The 20,303-nt window shown below is 38.5% G+C and overlaps 2 protein-coding genes and 1 long non-coding RNA gene across 15 annotated transcripts in view; 2 read left to right on the forward strand and 1 right to left on the reverse strand.

The window, feature by feature from the left end:
* FSD1L (fibronectin type III and SPRY domain containing 1 like) overlaps positions 1 to 5,572 on the forward strand; it is a 95,723-nt gene extending 90,151 nt beyond the window's left edge. For all 10 annotated transcript variants that reach the window (XM_063696638.1, XM_019034261.4, XM_055350374.2 and 7 more), the window contains one exon: positions 266 to 5,572. In XM_063696638.1, coding sequence (XP_063552708.1) covers positions 266 to 391 — 126 coding nt within the window. In that variant the 3' untranslated portion in view covers positions 392 to 5,572. The remainder of the gene's footprint in view (positions 1 to 265) is intronic.
* A 2,300-nt stretch (positions 5,573 to 7,872) lies between these two features.
* LOC109028414 (uncharacterized) lies at positions 7,873 to 11,947 on the reverse strand. Its single transcript, XR_008668342.2, has 3 exons — positions 11,654 to 11,947; positions 10,967 to 11,028; positions 7,873 to 8,207 (listed from the first exon to the last, which is right to left on the reverse strand). It is a non-coding gene; the product is annotated as an uncharacterized lncRNA (long non-coding RNA).
* A 42-nt stretch (positions 11,948 to 11,989) lies between these two features.
* Positions 11,990 to 20,303, forward strand: part of FKTN (fukutin) — a 92,436-nt gene continuing 84,122 nt past the window's right edge. Inside the window, exon 1 of one of the 4 annotated variants that reach the window (XM_063696644.1) lies at positions 11,990 to 12,018. The gene's annotated coding sequence lies outside the window, so the exon portion shown is untranslated. The remainder of the gene's footprint in view (positions 12,019 to 20,303) is intronic. The other 3 variants (XM_063696641.1, XM_063696646.1, XM_055350379.2) reach the window with 3 other exon arrangements.

Below are 20,303 nucleotides of genomic sequence, written 5' to 3' on the forward strand. Positions count from 1 at the left end.
TTTCAATTTCTGCACCCCTGAGTTCCTTCTCTTGGGTGCAGCTTCAGTTGGTTCTGCTACCACCAAGACCTCCTCTGGCCTCTGTGGTTCTAAAATAATTCTGATTTAGTCTTTCTATTTCCCCTCAGCTGAAATATGACAGTTAATCTGTTTGAGAATGATTGATGTTCATATGTGTGGCATTTTGCCTTTGAAATGGAAATTTAAAAATCATTGAAGTTCTAGTTTGATTTGCAATCTGACAGGTTTTTTTGTCTTTTCTTAGGTATGGTGTGGTGGACTCTCTTTGAGTACTGGGATGCAGGTTCCAAGTGCTGTGAGAACACTTCAGAAAAGTGAAAATGGAATGACTGGTTCAGCCAGCAGCCTGAACAATGTTGTTACTCAATAGTGTCTACTCAGAATACGTTTACCCTCCGTCTTGATTAGGTGGCCTTTTCTGTGCAGTTACTAATCACAGTAATTTGGTAGTAGTGAAAATCAGGTTTGCTGTGTTCTGCTTTGAGGCCTGGAATCTGTTATCATTAAACACCTAGTACGAAGCATTTGCAGGAACCTACTGTGCAGTATCATAGAAGCAAGCAGATACCAAGCAAAAAACTGATGATTGAAGAGTAAATGGGGGAAAAGGCAGTGTTTAATTAACATAAAAACTCATTTTTGTATTTCTTGGATTACTTTGACAATTCTAATGTTTAATTACATATGGTAACCCTAAGGCCTGGGGAGAAAAGCTTTTAAATCTTGCCTTCTTTCTTCTGTACTTTGTCTTTTTAAAATCTCATTACTATCTATTATTTACTTCTAACACAGAAGCTTTAAAAATACATAGTCATCCAAGGTTTTCTAAAAATTGAAATCATATGTTGGGAATGGTAAAAAGGTTTTCAAATGGTTTATTTTTCCTCCTTTATAAATACGTTTTACAGAATTTTCCTCTTTTGTTTATTGACTAGATTGTATATAATTTTCTTTTTTCCAAAATACTGTGATAAGAAATTTCTAGACACAACAGCTTAAAATCACCCAAATTTCAGTTTTTTACCTACTGCACTAACAATGGCAAGGGGGGTATTCTTTATATGTTGCCTTGTTTAACTACAGTTCTTTTCATTCCATCACTTTAGGTGATGGGTAAGATTTTCGAAAGCCTTATATTTTTTGATTTTGTTGTCTAGTTTAATCCTACCTTTAATAGTTGTGTTTGGTAAAATTCCCACTTGAATATGGCACTGATAATAATTATGCTGATTTTTAGCATCTCTTATAGGAATCAAAGTTTATTAAAGTTACATAGAGGATTGAAAAATGTATATCACTCAATTTTTATCTAAGAAGGATAGGTTATAAAGGGAGGTACCTAAATACTCAAATAATGTATATATTCTTTTTCATAACATATGGAATGCTTTAAGCAATTGTTTTGAAAAAAATCTGCGTATCTTTGACTTAATTGGCACATGACTTTTTCAAGCAGCCATTCATTCAGAGGTTTGTTTTCTCTCAGTCCTTTTGCTACATTCACTTTCTTTTCAAAGGAATGTTAATTATTACAAAAATTGACATAGATATCTTTCCCAAACTTGGGGTAAAACCCATGGTTATGTGGAACATAACTATTCTTAAAAAGTCAATTATAATTTGTAACTCACATCCTTTGAGCTAAACTAAGTTAAAATTACAGTATTTAATAATTCTTTGGGCATTTTTAAGAGGTCTGAATTTGTATTTTTCTTAATTTTTGAAACTTTACATTTGTTGGCTTTTTTTCATTCTCATTTAAAATATATTGTGCTATGATAACCAACCTTCTTCCAAGGAGTGACCATTACTGCCTACATTTGAGTTGCTTTCTACATAGAGACTTGTATAATAGTATTAATAGTAGCTCATTCTCTCTAAAAATTTACTGCTCACTGATAGGATGTTTTGTTTCCTTGATAAAACAAATGTAAGTGAGGAATTTTATTTGAATTGGAATATTGTTTTTCTAGAGGACATTCATATCTGCACTATTATCTGATGACATGTTGGTAATTTTAAAGACTGCAAGGCAGTTTAGAGAATGAAGTAAACCAATAGATACTCTTTTGATTCTCCAAAGAAATATAATTTTGGTTTTTGTTCCTCAGAGAGCGTTTGAAAGAAATTTTCAGATGTTCTGTTCCCTATAGAGGGCCTATTCTAGGATCTAAATGAATGGGAATTTATAATTCCTTTCATAGACTCAAACCTGAAAGCAGAAATTTTTAGTAGTTGAGTTGCTTTAAGTGAATTTTAGCAAATATGACACAGAAAAGGTCAGATGCTGTTGTATAAAATTTTTTACTAGTGTGTCTTATATAATTCTTTCTTCTCATTAATTCAGTGCCTTTTTCCTCTAAGCATACTCTTGGTCCATGCCCCATGCAGTGTCAACTGATGTTTAAGCTACAGAGCATTGTTGTAGTGGTGAGGGCCCTCTGTTGCAGGGGCATGGGGAAATGCATATATTAATCAGGGGCTGGAGGAGTGTACATGATTCTTGTGTTCATGTTGTCATTTGAAACTCTTCACATAAAATTTTCTAATATTCATTTGGAAAACCTCTCCACTGGAGAGGTTTCATCTCTGAGAGGTTTTGTAGTAATAGTGTAAGTTCAGTAAATCCACAGTCCAAATTCTCATCACATGTATTACTTGATACTAAATTTTCAATTATTACTTCAAAATAAGAGTCTGAGGATTTCTTCTTCCTGGCCTTCTTAAAGGTCTCTAAAATTAAAGAACAAGTGGTTTTTTGTTTAAGACGTTTTTAGTTTATTTGTTGTTAAGTTAAACTGGAGAAAGTTTTTCATCCTCATTTTCAAACTGAAAACTAATCAAATATAGTGCCTATTTAGTCTTAAAATAAGGTAACTATTAACTTGATTATACTATATAATATTCTCAATTACATTTGAATTTAAAAATATTGAGCTCTTGATCAATTTAATACGTTGTAAAAAGTATTAAATCCTTTGAAACATCTTTTGTTGCTTATTTAGTTTTTGTTTCTACAGGTCAAACATGATTGCTTTCTATAAAAGAAATGCTTGAGAGGTTGACTATAATGGATATGTCACAGGTATAAAACAGTTGTTTTATAAAAACATGCATTTAGTATGGCATTCTCTTTTAGCAACTGAATTCCAAACCAGTTTTATTAAGCTGGATATCTAAATGAAGGAGCTGCCTTAAGCACTTTAGAAAAAGCATTTTTTTACAATTCATTTTGACTCTCATGGCTGACCATGTCATTATGTCTTTAAATTTTGGTAAATATGTAGATACCAAGCATTAATAACTAATGCACACAGAAATTTAATATACAGCAATTCTTTGAATGTTCCAGGTGTATGTAAACTAACTGAAAGTATTAAGGACATGCCTGTCTATACATGGGTTTCATTGATGGCATCTGTATCATCTTGACAAATCGTGAACTGCTGCTGTATGGCTAGACTTTGCCTATTTACTCTGTTATGCAAACAGTAATTTTTCCCTATGTTATGAAGAGAGACATATTGGCTTGCTTTAATTTACTTATTTATGAAATTAAAGCATGAATAATATGTATAATTTGAATTTTTTGTGACTGATCCTTGGCAGTATAAATGATAAAAGTAAATGTAATGGAATCTTTTAATTAGGCTAAGATATGCTATTTCATAACTTATGTAGAATGATTAATTTTTATCTGTATACTTTGTCCATAAAATTATAATTGTTTATGTAATTTTATTGTTTCTTATGGAAACAATTGGAAAAGTATATGGAAAATGATTATTTCAAAGAATATTTATTTAAAGAGGGAAGTGTAAACTTCTTACTGTAAAATATGTGATTCCAGGCTTAAGAAATTGATTATATTTTAAAATAATTATTTTTTTAAAAACGTAATTTGTTTTTAAAAGATGAGTCTCCATTCATTGGCTAATCCATACAGCAAATATTTGAGTGTTTGTGATATGGCAGTAAAAATGTGATTACTTTGTATGTACATTAACCAAAACCAGTTTGATGGACTGTGCATAGAGTTTTGCAGCTTTTGAGTAGTGTGACAGAGTTTGCCTCTTAAAAATGTTTTGCTAATAAGTCAGAAGTTTAAAATGTGTTATAGTTTGCTAAAAAAAAATCAAATTAACTGCATATAAAATGGTTCACTTTTATATAGTCACATGTAATGGGCCTGAAAAAGTTTCTTCTTTGATTATGTAGTTACTCTAGATACATTCTTTTAGGGAAGTGTATGGTCAACATATATTTACTCAGTATACAGATAACCACAAAGTTGTTATTTTTAACCAAAATATACATTTCATAATGTTGGCACTGGAGTATTATAAGAGATCATGAATGTTTCCTTAATTATCATGGCAAGATTACCTCACGTTCAGTATAGTTTAGTTTTGTGTGTATCTTACAGTATGCATGTTCTGAAATTATTTGTGATCCTGATATGTCACATATAATAGCTTTGTTACCTGGAGTATTTGATTAACCTAAACAGTTTAAGCATTTCAAATTAGTTGGAGTTTAAATGGATTACATTTGGTGTATATTGTCTTCATTGAAAAGATATTGTTGGATATGCCACATCAGAGTTAGCATTGACTTATAAATAAATACCAGAATTTACCAGAATACACTTTTCTCTTCAGATGACTCAATTATTAAATAAAAGAATATTTCTTATTTCTGGGTCAATATAAGGTACTGACTTCTGATGCATAAACACTTAAGCTATGTGAGTTTAAACTGGTGTCTTTTCTTAGTGGTACCCATTCAATGTAAGCTGGTCCATGGGAATGGACATGTAGAGGATTTCACAGTATGTAGAGCAGAAGGCAGGTGAATGTGTTTGCTTTGGCTTGGAGCTTATTAAGTTTTGACTACGGTTTAAGTAAGTCAAATAATAAGTGGTAAAACACATTTTTGTTAGTATTGGAACTTTCTGGAGAACATAAGGGCTATGAGAATGCATATATATATTTTTTAACATTTCCTATATATCTAAGGTACCAAAGCACTGAGTCTAATTTACCTATTAAGGGAGACTCTTTAAAATCAACTTTATAACTAATTCATACTATAAGACAGATAATAGCTAAAGTTTTGGAATAATTTATATTAAAAGCCGCAAGTCTTAAAAATCCCTGGATATGACATAAAAAGGATTTTGGCTTCTTTTTTGAAGTATTTAAAATTAATCACCTTAGCTCTACCATATACTAGATCTGTGACCGCTACACAAATTGTTTATATCATCTTTGGGTCTCTATTGCCTTCTTTATAAAATAAGTGTAAGTTGTTCAGCCTGCCTCACAGGGCTGTTGTGAGGAAATGAAATGGAGTATGTGAAATTGCTTCAGCAACAGCAAAGTGCTATGTAAATGTAAAGTGTTGTTTTTAGCTAATAATGGATTTAAGTGTTTGGATAATTCTAGATGCATTTACTTTGATAAAGTGTGTGCTTAAAGTGGTATCACCAGTGATTTCTAACATGATTTAAAAAAAATAAAACCCCAATTAAAATGTTCTTTAATATTCATTTAATTTGTGCATGACTTGTAGCCTTTTTGTATTTTCTCAAGCCTATTACTCTAGAGCTGTAAAAGCTCTTGCACAGCATTGTTGTGTCAGTGTAGAATAGTGGCATAAATAAATGAATTAAGCTACATTTCCATGCAGGCATTTGCACTTTGAAGTTAGGGCTGCCCAGTGCCACATGCAAAGAGTGTATTTGGTCTAAACAGTTCTTTCCAAACAACCAAATGGCTGGGCAGCTTGTTGTCACGGATAAATGATATAAAATGTAACCACTGAACATTTGACAACTTTGTTGCATTATCATTTTTAAAAAAAGATGGAGCATTTCAAAATCTTGTTGACCTGGTTTATCTCTTGGCATCTCTCCTGACATATTTGTTTTGCTTTAAATTGGATTAAATGGTTTACAGGTTATCTGAATCTACAGACTTAGTATGTCTATTATCTGGACATGGTTTTGCTATGCAGTTGTGATAATAAAAATTCTAATTCCTCAGGTTTGGCCTTTTAAGTTATGGCTGAAGACCTTTAATGAACTACTTATGATGCACTCAGTGCCGCACAATAGTGTTTTAAGAAGCACATGGCCTCATTTTCCTTAGAAACAAGACAAAGCCTTTTTAAAATTTTTTTTTTCACTTTAAAATAGGGTATTCAAAGTGGAGTAACGTGTATTTTGAAATGATTTTGTGTTCTGTATAGAATGTCCCAGTTAAGATTTTACAGAAGCACCTGGAATATCTCATTAAAAATTTAAAAACTCTCTTCCTGCTCTCTTTTGCTTCATTGTTTGATTTTATTAACTTTTATTTAAGTATAAATACAATATGCTGTTGGGGATGAGAATATAAAAAAAATCATAGTTCCTTTGCCTAAAAAGCTTAACATTTTAGAGCACTACTGTTCAACAGAATTTTATGCAATTATGAAAAGTTATCTGTGCAGTCCAATACAGTAGTGACTGGCCATAGGCAGCTACTGAGCACTTTATATGTGGCTACATAGAGTTGCATATTGCTAATAGCCACTGTTTTGAACAGTGTACCTACAGATGGAAAATGAAACATGGTATGTTAGTAACTATAATATTACTTATGAATTTGGTTTCTTTGGATCTTGCTACATGTTGGGTTACATTTTGGTAGATGGTAACTAAGAGTCAGAATCAGAACCTAAACATTTTTAAAATTCTTGCTCTAACTTGAAAACAGTTTAGAAGAAAAAAAATCAGTGAGACTGGAGCGCCTGTAACTAAGAAGTTATGTAAGAAGAATGAAAGGAGACTGGATAGTCTTGAGTCACAGGAAGAAGAATGGACAAAGATTGATTGATAAACCACTATAGAAGATGGAGAGTGAATGGGTGCAGCATTTCTGGAGAACAATTTTAGCAATATTAAGATTTTTAAATGCACATGCTCCTTAATTTCCTTTATAAGTATTTCTCTTACATATATACTCACAAAAAAGCCAATGTTCATTGCAGCATTACCATAGCTAATAGTAGCAACCTAATTATTAATTGAAGACCTACAAATTTGGATGGACTTGGAGGTAAATTCCTTTTCCTTTTTTGGTAGCAAGGCACAGAACTGGTTCAAAAGGCCCAGGTTGCCTCAACAAAAGAATGTGATAACAGAATTTTGAAGGCTCCCCTTTTCTAACTTGCTGCACCAGCAAACTACCATATAAGTAGTGGTCTAGATATTATATATTCTGCACATTCCCCTCCCCAATAAATGTTATATAGACCATTATGACAATTGGCTTAATTAGAGCCTTTTCCTTGGTATGCCAGTTCATTTGTGCCTGGCTGGGAGTTCTGTGGCATAAGAGCTCAGGATATTACGTGCACTCTACTTTTCTGCCCAAGCTTTTCCTTACTAAACCCCATTTTACACTTACACTGCATGGTGTATTTGTATTTATTTATTTATTTTTGCACAAGGTCAGCACAAGAGCAGATGGTTAGATTTTGGTATTTCCATGTGATCCTACACAGCTGTTAAAGGATATGCTGTTAATGGAAGTGTATTCATGATATTAAACAAAAACGTCATCCAGCAGTATATACAGTCCGATACAACGGGTGTGTGCATGCATGTATACTTGGGTAAGAGGGGACCCTGACCTGATCACCACACAGTCTTGCTGTGCTTCTCTTCATGGGATGAAAAATTGAGGAGCCAAGGGATTATGCCTACTTGGAATGCATGTTTCTTTACCCACTTATATACTATATTATTGAAACAGTCTTTCGTTGTCTGAGATAACACCTGGAGTTCTTGTCCCACCTCCAAGACGATTATGGAGCACGGACACAAAGGTGAGGTTAGAGTGAAAGTTTAATAAGGTGAAAGAAGAAAGCTCTCTGCCAGCAGAGAGGGGGTCCCGAACGGGAGTGCCCATCATGAGGCTGGGGTCCAGGTTTTTATGGACGGAAGGGGAAGGCATGTGCTTAGTCTGCGGGCTGTCTTGGCGAATGCGTGACTCGGCTTGGCCCGGGACCAGTCAAGAGGTGAAATGATTCATAGATGCTGCTTAGCTTGGCCCAGGACCTATCAGAAGCTGAAGTGAAGGTGTGGCCGAGGACCAATCGGGCTGAGGTGATGATACACAGCAGCTGGACTTACAGTCCTAATAAAGGAAAGTAGAGCGCCCATAGGAACTTAACAGAGCCCACTGTGCCCATGCCTACAAAAGGGGAATAAACTTTTCCTGGGAACCTGCTGACAATACAAAGGACCAAGGCATTTCTATGCCAGGCCTTGTTCCCTTATCTGAGTGAGCTGGAGGTTTGTGCACGTTTTTATCCAAATGGGCCGTAGGTTTTTCCATCTGTGTAGTCATGGGCATGTCTCCAGGCACAACACCCTGTGCTAGTTCCCTTATTGGTGCCTGCAGCTTTTTTCCCAGGCTGCTTCTGGGGATAAGGCACTGACTCATGAGCCAGGGACTCTCCAGGACCCTTCTCTTGTTACCTACCTAAGGTAAGCTAACTAACCGGATCCCCACACTCTTGCTGTGCCTCTCTTCATGGGATGAAAAATTGAGGAGCCAAGGGACTATGCCTACTTGGAATCCATGTTCCTTTACCCACAGAATTCTATACTATGTTATCAGCCAGAACCCCAGGATTCCTTGCCTCATCAGCCTGAAGCTTGCTTCCAGGATATGTGCAGGTCTTTTGTCCAAATCCATCCTGAAAAAAGACTACTACAGATGTATATACCCCTATGGCTGGCAGTTTGTGGGAAGTACAGATGAAGCTTGGATGTGCAGACTGAGTTGTCCACATGCATGCATGATAGGCCCCTGTGGCAGGCTTAAGCTAGAAGTAAAAAGAGACCCAGGGGATCAGGGAAGGGCAGGCCAACCTAGTATCACTTTCTAGTACACTTCTGAAGAATCTGCGAATTGCATATTTGAACCTAGATTTCTGTTCCTTGAGAATACATGTTAAAGTAGAAGAGTATAACATTTCATTTGTTGGTTAACGCTCAGCTATTTAGACACTGAAAATATGTCAGGGTTGGCTTTCATTTGTATTCTTGGCCCAGACCCTACAAATGTTAGGAGTCGGCCAGGATCCTTACATGTGTGCACAGCTGAGTGGTTTATAGAACATGAATATTTACTTGTAAGAGAGGCTGTTTTTATGCATCCTTGTACCCCCTCTTTCAACTGTATTTGCTATCCAGATTAAAGCATACTGACTTGACGTTTGCCATGAGCTGAGGGCTCACATTTGACCTTTCAGTATGCTTGATAAGTAACACTGCCACCAGTTTAGTTGTATATTTACCTTCAGTTATGTTTGTTTCCAAACCTGCTTATGTAGGTGGTAGTCACTGTTGTAGTCATGTAAGTATGTAAACCAATTATATAAATATATAAACCAAAATAAATATGAAATGAGTATGAAAAGGTACTTATAAGAAAAGTAGGGGAACCATTAGAGATGAAGAGTTTAAAAAGTTGCAGTTAGTTGTGGCCAAAGTAATTGTGAGTGATAGGGGAAGATTTTTAAAAATAAATTCCAGGACTCCAAATTTATATTCCTTCACTTGTATCTTTAAGTTCCTGGTCCATTTTACAGAAACAGAAACTACAAATGATGGATGATGCATTATGTCTATGGTTTTGTAAGAAAAACAGTGAGATACTCTAATCAGCTGGTCCATACTTAAAATGAACTTAGTTCAGAACAGAAGAATGGCCATTGTAACCCTCTACTGAAACTGCCTTTTTGAGAAGGTCTATTCAGAACTAGATTTGTTATACACTTGGAAAGTATTTATTTCTAAGAACCTGATAATTTTTCCCTTTTCCTGTTACTTTTAATTATAATTTCCAAATATACAGAAAAGTAGAAAGCCAGTGCTTTGTGCTCATCACCTAATCAATTGTTAACATTTTGCCATGTTTGTGCCATCTATTTTGTTTTAAAATGTCACCTGTAAGTATGCTATATGCATCCATGATGGCTTTTAAAAACAGCCACATTCTGTTAACATTCTTAGCAAAATTAACAGTAATTCTGTACTATTATCTAATGGATCAGTCCATACTAAAATTTCAGTTGTCTCAAAAGTATCTTTTTACAGTTATCTTGTTCAAATCAAGATCCAGACAGGGTCCACACATTGTACTCCGTTACATCTCTTAAATATTTGATTTTACAATAGTTCCCTCTGCTTTTAAATGCCATTTATGAAAAAAACCGAGGAATTTGTCTGGCAGAATGTCCCGTTTTCTGAATTTAGTTGCTTCTCTATATCCTGTATTAGATCTAGAGTTTGAGTAAATGCAGTTTCAATTTTTAGGCAAGAATCCTTCACAGGTGTGGCTGTGTACTTTCTATCACATCAGGAAGTACATAATATATGCTTGTTCCAAATTTAGTGAGATTAAGATCAGTGGGTTTAGGTGGTGCCAGTCTATTATAAAGTTCCCCATCAACCTTTCACCTTAATTTTATCATCTATTGATGTTGCCCTTTCGATTATTTTATTAGGAGTTGCAAAATCGTGATTGTTTTATCATTCTCCATTTATTAGCTGGAACTCTTATAAGTATTTTGGTTATGCTAAAATTCAGTTCATACAAGAAAGGCAGGATAAATGCTTGATGTTTTCCCTTATCAAGTTGTAGAATATTTAATCTTCAACTTGGCAACCTTCAATCACGACTGAATTTTATTTTTTAAGGAGTCATTATAAACTCAAGAATTTTTATATTTGATGTGTTTCAATCAATAGCAAGTATGTGATGCTCAAGTTTTCCCATGTCCCATCACGTTAGCACCTGTGTTAATGATGCCATTAAGGTTTGATAACTTACTTCCTCTTGGTGTAACCTTCCACTTTTTTTTTATTAACCTACTGAGTACCTACCCGTTGTGAGTGCATTGGATGAGAGGACTTCAACAGTAAGCTTGTATGTACGTAGGAAATTTCTGGAAGGAAAAACAAAAAGTTGGTAAATGTCATAACCTGTAGGAAGTGAGGAAGACTTTTTCTTCCTTTTCTTTCTGTACTGATAGAATTAAAAACAAAGCTTAGAAAACAAATATATGATGGGAGTATTTTCCCTTTTGTAGAAATAAATTATAATTACAGTAACTGGTTTAGTGATTTATGGTTTTCAAAAATTTATAACAAGATTAATATCTGAGCCTTAACAACCACCTTTTGGATTACACCGTTAAAAGAACCAAAGTGGGAGGATCGCTTGAGGCCACGAGTTCGAGACCAGCCTGGGCAAGATGGTGAGGACGCCCTCCCCCCCACCCCCGCCACACCCCGCCCTGCTAGCCCCCAACGTCTCTACAAAAAAAGAAAAGAAAAAAGTTAATCAGGTACAAAATTGTATCCAGCCTTAAACTGGAGGGCAACAGGTCGCTGAATCTTGAATGTCATAAAGGCACCTCAACTTCATGAGCAATAGTGAACGCAGCTGCTATTTTCCACTGTATCCCCTAGCTCTACTAATTGTATCCAAACGAAACTTCAGGGAGTTATGCTGAATCCCTCTAGCAAAGCACACGCACTAAAAAAATCACTCGTTTATCAGAAGTTCACATTTAACGGGCTTGGAAAACGGCTCAGCTGCTGCCTCCAGTTCATCTTCCGCTGTCGAAAGCGTTTCAGAACTTAAACTCTCAGATCGCCTCAGTGCGCTGCTGTAGTTGTCAATTCGGCAAGAGATAAAAGAGGGCTTTGGCTAAGTGGCTAGATTATAAAAGCGAGGAATCGCCAGGGCTCAGTGAACTTCTGGCGGTGAGGATGCGACAAGAGTCACAGGAAAGCCGAGGCTGGGGCTGGACCGTGGGAACCTCCCAGCAGGAACCAAGCCAGCCTCCGCCGCTCAGCACTTGACGGCGGCTTTTGCAGCGGTTGCTGTGAGTGCCGTAAAGCGGAGCGGCTGCAGCCTGTTGCTGAGGGAGGTAAGGTACGGGAGGCTCAGGTCGGTACCCGGGGATGGGAGGGCGCCTTCAGACAGGTACCGCTGGCGACTCGGGTGCCCTTACCGGGCATCCTCCAGCATTCTGGGCACCTGCCTACCCCTTGGTGAGGAGGCCGGCCACAGGCTGAGCGCGCTCCGGGCTGGGTACTCCTCAGTCAGTCCACGAGCATCGCGTGGTAGACTTCCACTTGGCCAGTCCTTCCCGCACTTCTGGGCGTGTCATCAGGTGAAATCTTAATCCTGGGACAGATGAAAGGTTGGAGGACGATCGAGACTCTTGTAGTAGCCGGGTTAGGGTAGTGACCCCTGACCTCAGGTTATGCGCCCGCGTTGGCCTCTCAAAGTGCTGAGATTACAGCCGTGAGCCACCGCGCCCGGCCTGAAATTTACAATTTCTCAGTTAACATGAGGTAAGCCACATTTCTCTTGGCTTCAGTTTTGTCAGATGTGGAAAAAAAAAAAAAGGACCTAGATGATATATCAGATTCTTTATGCTTTTGAAGATAGCACGTTTCCAGTCAGTAAAAATCAAGCTGTGAACAAATGACAAAGTGAATGATAGAGCAGTATGTTAGAAATTGGGCAGATGGGAAGCCCAGTAGAAAAGGCTGCGTTTGAGCTAGACTCTGAGGATAAATAGGGTTTGAACGATTGGAAACCATCTCTGTTGGGCCATGGACAAAGATATCAAATGCAGGAATAAGCATTTATATTTTAGCGATTCTATTTGTGGGCATATGTTTAGTGAGGGTAGAGGATTTGGGAAGGCTGGCATTGAACGATGAAAGAACTCTTAGTGGGAAGGAAGTGCAGGGTGTTCTGACAAGGAAGAAGAAAGGAACCGGGGAAATGCCGAAAGAACAATACGCAGGACTTGATTTCTTGGATCTGGGTGATGATATTTTTAACCTGCGTTTCTAAAAAGTAAGTTTAAGTGCTGTTGGCAAAAATGGGAATTCTGTTGAATTCCAGCATGCAATAGTGTACTGGGAATAAAGTGATTTAGATCGTAGAGTGCTGAGGTTGCCAGTAACTAGCCTCTTAGCTGTCATTTAATTCTTCTAGAGCCTATTCTCCATAAGGTGATGTTGGGCCAGCTGATCTCTCTTCTCTAAAGCCTGTAAAACTAGAGACTGTGAGGATGGAGAGCTAGTTACTTTCTTCTGGACTGGGAGAGGACGATAGTTGACAGAGAATAAAATTGTTAATTTTGGGGCTGGACGCGGTGGCTCACGCCTGTAATCCCAGCACTTTGGGAGGCTGAGGCGGGTGGATCACCTGAGGCCAAGGAGTTCAAGACCAGCCTGGCCAACATGGTGAAACCCTATCTCTACTAAAAATACAACAAATTAGCCGGGTGTGGTGGCGGGCGCCTGTAATCCCAGCTACTCCCGAGGCTGAGGCAGGAGAATCGCTTGAACTTGGGAGGCAGAGGTTGCAGTGAGCCAAGATCAGGCCACTGCACTCCAGCCTGGGCAACAAGAGCGAAACTCTGTCTCAAAAAAAAAAGTTAATTTTGAACATGTTAAATTTGAGGTGAGGAGCAGGAAATAGAGTTGAAAATATAGGCAGATAGAGTGCATGGACTGTAATTTAAATAGTGTTTTCTCTCACAGGTGGTAGTTAAAATCTTGAGAATGGATTTGCTTTCAGGGAGAGATTGTAGAGAGAGTAACTATAGGCCATACCCATAGAGAGGAGGTTGGAGAAATTATTGAAGGAGGCATGTGGATCTCAGAGCTAAGAGCAAGGAAGGAGTTCTTTTAAAAAAAGTTACATATAGTTGTAGATTCTCAGGGGCCCAGTGTTGTTATTAAACTAATTTAACAGCATTTACAGCAAATAATAAGCACCTACTTCTGGGAATTCTGGCAGAAAATAAATAATTCAAATAGATATAATCTCCACTGCCTAATTGTCTACCCAGAAGTGGTATCATTTACATATTTATTTACTGAACAAATATTTATATGTTTCAAGCACTGCTGGTTCTAGGGATATAACGACGAGCAAGGTAGACATTGTTCTTATCCTCCCTGCATGTAAAGCCCTTAGCATCTACATCAGTGCTTTTCAAATTTTAATGTACATATGAATCATCTGAGGATTTTATTAAAATGTAGATTATGAATCAGTAGGTGGGGGCTGAAAATTCTGTGTTACTAACAAGCTCCAATGTGATACTGATGTTCTTAGGACCATACTTTTAAGTGACAAGAATCTAGATCCTGTTTAGCAAATATGGCCGTTATTAAGCCACTGCCACTACCCATCATCTGTTTCTCCTAGGATAAAATAATTTTACTTCTTATGAAAATAATATATGCTCATACAAATATTGGAACAATATAGAAAAGTGTAAAGAATCGTGTAAAAATCACTCCTAATTCTCCCTACCCAGAGATAACCATTATTAATATTTTTGGGAACATTCATCCAGATTTTACATATGTACATACATTCACAATTTAAGTGTTGCACTAAGTACATGTCACACTCTAAGCCCTGTGTTTGATTCTATTTGCTGTATGATTTTATTAAGATAAATACCCAAGTGTCCAGAACCAAGCAATTAAGTACTTGCATTCTTGAGGGAGCCACTTAAAAATAATTTGGGGGCCAGGCACGGTGGCTCATGCCTGTAATCTCAGCACTTTGAGAGGCCAAGGTGGATGGATCACGACGTCAAGAGATCAAGACCATCCTGGCCAGCCTGATGAAACCCTGTCTCTACTGAAAATACAAAAATTAGCTAGGTGTGGTGGCACATGCCTGTAGTCCCAGCTACTCGGGAGGCTGAGGTAGGAGAATCACTTGAACCTGGGAGCGGAGGTTGCAGTGAGCTGAGATTGTGCCACTGCACTCCAGCCTGGCAACAGGGCAAGAATCCATCTCAAAAAACAAAAAACAAACAAACAAACAAAAAAAACTTTGGGAGCCGGACAGTGTCTCATGCCTATAATCATTCCAGGTGCCCAAGAGGCTGAGGTGGGAGGATTGCTTGTGCCTAGCAGTTTGAGGCAGCAGTGAGCTATGATTGTGACACTGCACTCCAGCCTGGGTGACAGAGCAAGACTCCATTTCTTAAAAAAATAAAAACTTGTGTTACTTCAAAAATGGGGAGACATTAACATAATTACATGTGGGTTCTAGTAAATGAATATTTGTCATTTCATTTAGGATGAGAGGAGAATTTTTAAAGTTTTTAAAAAAACTTAGTTTTTTTCTTACTACAGAATCAATTGATGTTCACGTAAGATAAATAAGGAAAAAAAATAAAAGCACCTACACTCCTCCCAACCCAAAGACAATCCTTGCTGTCTTCACCTTCCTTCCTGCTAACCTGTCTTATCTAGATCTTTCATTTCAGCCACTCTCTTTCCAAAACCCTCTTACACCATAGTCATTCAGAAAGGAGTAACTATGTATTTATGATTTTTCTGGAGCATCTACTGGAGAAACTAAATTTCATTAGCTTTTTATCTTCAAGTAACAGCATGTGTAGGTAGAGGTTATGTTGCAAAGGATTAAGTGCATGAATGGTAAGCAGGTAAAGAAACTTCTTAACCCTTTGCAGTCTAATGTTTACTTCCAAGCTGCTGACAGTTGTGAAAAGTTAGCAGTCAAAGGAAAAGAAATGGACAATAAGAAAGACCAACAGTATTTAGGGAAGATTTGATAGTAGCTGTTGCTACTGGGATATTTTTGGCTTTTGAGAACAGCTGAAAAATGTTGATTTTTTTTTTTTTTGGTCTGACCTCTGAATACATTTTCAGAGACATTTTCTCTTTATGCCTGCCAATCTGCTACCTCATCTCTCTATACCTTTTCCTAATTACACTACTCTCTTTCCTCTGTAGTTCAGCCTCCTGTTTTATTTTGTTCAGGGCATATTTGAATGTCAGTTCTGTTTTAATGAATTGCCTGAAGGATTCTTCCTGTGCGCTGCACAAACGAAACCAGTTCACTGAGACCGTGCTACTGCAGTAAAGAAAGAGCTTACTTAACAATGATGCTGGCTGTGCAAAGGAGTTATTACTCAAATCAGTCTCGCCAAAGACTTGGTGGTTAGTTTTTCAAGGATAGTTTTTAGTTTGGTGGCAGGGGACTAGGGAATGAGGGCTGCTGGTTGGCTGGGGATGCGATGATAAGGGTGTGAAAAATGGTCCTTGTGTGCTGAGTCCACCTCTGGGTGGGGAGCCATGTGACTGGTTGGGTCATGAGTCACTAGTTCACCTCTAGGTAGTGTCAGTTGGTCCAGAATGCAAAGGTCTGAAAAATATCTCAAAAGACCAATCTTAGGTTCTGTAGCCAGGGAAAATATAAATCCTGTGTCCTCTGGAAAAAAGACTGGTTATCATTTAACTACATGTTACCAGAATTCAGGTCCCTCTCATAATCCTAATCTTGTAGTCTTTCATTATTTTTACAATGGCAGTTTAGTTTTGGAAAAGGTTACTATCATCCTTGCTTTAGGTTAAACTGTAAACTAAATTCCTTTCAAAGTTAGCTTGGCCTGCACCCAGAAACGACCAAGGACAGATTGGAGGTTAGAAACAAGATGGAATCAACTATGAGATTTCTCTTAGCTGTCATAATTTTGCAAAGGCAGTTTCACTCTCTGATTCATACTATCCATGACTCACTCTTACTCCCCAATATCCCCAAATAAGTCGGGGACCCCACAGCATAAGGATATGGCTAGGCTAGCACATATCATCTTATGAACCTAAGTTGGGTGTCAGGGAAGGTTTTTGATTCCACTTCCCCCTACTCCTGCCTTCTGGATCATCTCTCTTGATATATCATTCATTCATTCATTCATTCAAACAGACCCCTACCTAGGTGATTCTCAAAAGAGTGGGGTCTGGGGCTGGAGGAGGTGTCAGGGTAAACCAGTTACCAAAAGTCTTTCATACTAATACCTTCAAAGGACAAATGCAAATGTAAAAAGGAAGCTGAAAGAATATGCAGTGGGGTTCTAAGATGGCCGAATAGGAACAGCTCCAGTCTACAGCTCCCAGTGTGAGCGACGCAGAAGACGGGTGATTTCTGCATTTCTACCTGAGATACTGGGTTCATCTCACTGGGGATTATCGGACAGTGGGTGCAGGACAGTGGGTGCAGCACACCGAGCGTGAGCCGAAGCAGGGCGAGGCATCACCTCACCCGGGAAGTGCAAGGGGTCAGGGAATTCCCTTTCCTAGCCAAGGGAAGCGGGGACAAATGGCACCTGGAAAATCGGGTCACTCCCACCCTAATACTGTGCTTTTCCGACAGTCTTAGCAAACGGCACACCAGGAGATTATATCCCGTGCCTGGCTCGGAGGGTCCTACACCCACGGAGCCTCACTCATTTGTAGCACAGCAGTCTGAGATTGAACTGCAACGTGGCAGCGAGGCTGGGGGAGAGGCACCCACCATTGCTGAGGCTTGAGTAGATAAACAAAGGGGCCGGGAAGCTCGAACTGGGTGGAGCCCACCACAGCTCAAGGAGGTCTGCCTGCCTCTGTAGACTCCACCTCTGGGGGCAGGGCATAGCCAAAGAAAAGGCAGCAGAAACCTCTGCAGACTTAAATGTTCCTGTCTGACAGCTTGGAAGAGAGTAGTGGTTCTCCCAGCATGGAGCTTGAGATCTGAGAACGGACAGACTGCCTCCTCAAGTGGGTCCCTGACCCTCGAGTAGCCTAACTGGGAGGCACCCCACAGTAGGGGCAGACTGACACCTCACACGACCGGGTACCCCTCTGAGATGAAACTTCCAGAGGAACGATCAGGCAGCAACATTTGCTGTTCAGCAATATTCGCTGTTCTGCAGCCTCTGCTGATACCCAGGCAAACAGGATCTGGAGTGGACCTCCAGCAAACTCCAACAGACCTACAGCTGAGGGTCCTGACTGTTAGAAGGAAAACTAACAAACAGAAAGGACATCCACATCAAAACCCATCTGTACATCAACATCATCAAAGACCAACAATAGATAAAACCACAAAGATGGGGAAAAAACAGAGCAGAAAAACTGAAAATTCTAAAAATCAGAGCTCCTCTCCTCCTCCAAAGGAACGCAGCTCCTCACCAGCAATGGAACAAAGCTGGATGGAGAATGACTTTGACAAGTTGAGAGAAGAAGGCTTCAGACGATCAAACTTCTCCGAGCTAAAGGAGGAAGTTCGAACCCAACACAAAGAAGTTAAAAACCTTGAAAAAAGATTAGACGAATGGCTAACTAGAATAACCAATGCAGAGAAGTCCTTAAAGGACCTGATGGAGCTGAAAACCATAGCACGAGAACTACATGACGAATGCACAAGCTTCAGTAGCCGATTTGATCAACTGGAAGAAAGGGTATCAGTGATGGAAGATCAAATGAATGAAATGAAGCGAGAAGAGAAGTTTAGAGAAAAAAGAATAAACCGAAATGAACAAAGCCTCCAAGAAATATGGGACTATGTGAAAAGACCAAATCTACGTCTGATTGGTGTACCTGAAAGTGATGGGGAGAATGGAACCAAGTTGGAAAACACTTTGCAGGATATTATCCAGGAGAACTTCCCCAACCTAGCAAGGCAGGCCAACATTCAAATTCAGGAAATACGGAGAATGCCACAAAGATACTCCTTGAGAAGAGCAACTCCAAGACACATAATTGTCAGATTCACCAAAGTTGAAATGAAGGAAAAAATGTTAAGGGCAGCCAGAGAGAAAGGTTGGGTTACCCACAAAGGGAAGCCCATCAGACTAACAGCTGATCTCTCGGGAGGAACTCTACAAGCCAGAAGAGAGTGGGGGCCAATATTCAACATTCTTAAAGAAAAGAATTTTCAACCCAGAATTTCATATCCAGCCAAACTAAGCTTCGTAAGTGAAGGAGAAATAAAATCCTTTACAGACAAGCAAATGCTAAGAGATTTTGTCACCACCAGGCCTGCCCTAAAAGAGCTCCTGAAGGAAGCACTAAACATGGAAAGGAACAGCCGATACCAGCCTCTGCAAAAACATGCCAAATTGTAAAGACCATGGATGCTAGGAAGAAACTGCATCAACTAACGAGCAAAATAACCAGCTAACATCATAATGACAGGATCAAATTCACACATAACAATATTAACCTTAAATGTAAATGGGCTAAATGCCCCAATTAAAAGACACAGACTGGCAAATTGGATAAAGAGTCAAGACCCACCAGTGTGCTGTATTCAGGAAACCCATCTCACGTGCAAAGACACACATAGGCTCAAACTAAAGGGATGGAGGAAGATCTACCAAGCAAATGGAAAACAAAAAAAGGCAGGGGTTGCAATCCTAGTCACTGATAAAACAGACTTTAAACCAACAAAGATCAAAAGAGACAAAGAAGGCCATTACATAATGGTAAAGGGATCAATTCAACAAGAAGAGCTAACTGTCTTAAATATATATGCACCCAATACAGGAGCACCCAGATTCATAAAGCAAGTCCTTAGAGACCTACAAAGAGACTTAGACTCCCACACAATAATAATGGGAGACTTTAACACCCTACTGTCAACATTAGACAGATCAACGAGACAGAAAGTTAACAAGGATATCCAGGAATTGAACTCAGCTCTGCAGCAAGCGGACCTAATAGACATCTACAGAACTCTTCACCCCAAATCAACAGAATATACATTCTTCTCAGAACCACACCACACTTACTCCAAAGTTGATCACATATATGGAAGTAAAGCACTCCTCAGCAAATGTAAAAGAACAGAAATTATAACAAACTGTCTCTCAGACCACAGTGCAATCAAACTAGAACTCAGGATTAAGAAACTCACTCAAAACCGCTCAAATACATGGAAACTGAACAACCTGCTCCTGAATGACTACTGGGTAAATAACCAAATGAAGGCAGAAATAAAGATGTTCTTTGAAACCAACGAGAACAAAGACACAACATACCAGAATCCCTGGGACACATTTAAAGCAATGTGTAGAGGGAAATTTATAGCTCTAAATGCCCACAAGAGAAAGCAGGAAAGATCTAAAATTGACACCCTAACATCACAATTAAAAGAACTAGAGAAGCAAGAGCAAACACATTCAAAAGCTAACAGAAGGCAACAAATAACTAAGATCACAGCAGAACTGCAGGAGATACACACACAAAAAAACCCTTCAAAAATTCAATGCATCCAGGAGCTGGTTTTTTGAAAAGGTCAACAAAATTGATAGACCACTAGCAAGACTAATAAAGAAGAAAAGAGAGAAGAATCAAATAGATGCAATAAAAAATGATA

Source organism: Gorilla gorilla, chromosome 13 (genome assembly GCF_029281585.2).
Source record: "Gorilla gorilla gorilla isolate KB3781 chromosome 13, NHGRI_mGorGor1-v2.1_pri, whole genome shotgun sequence".
NCBI classification, from domain to species: Eukaryota; Metazoa; Chordata; class Mammalia; order Primates; family Hominidae; genus Gorilla; species Gorilla gorilla.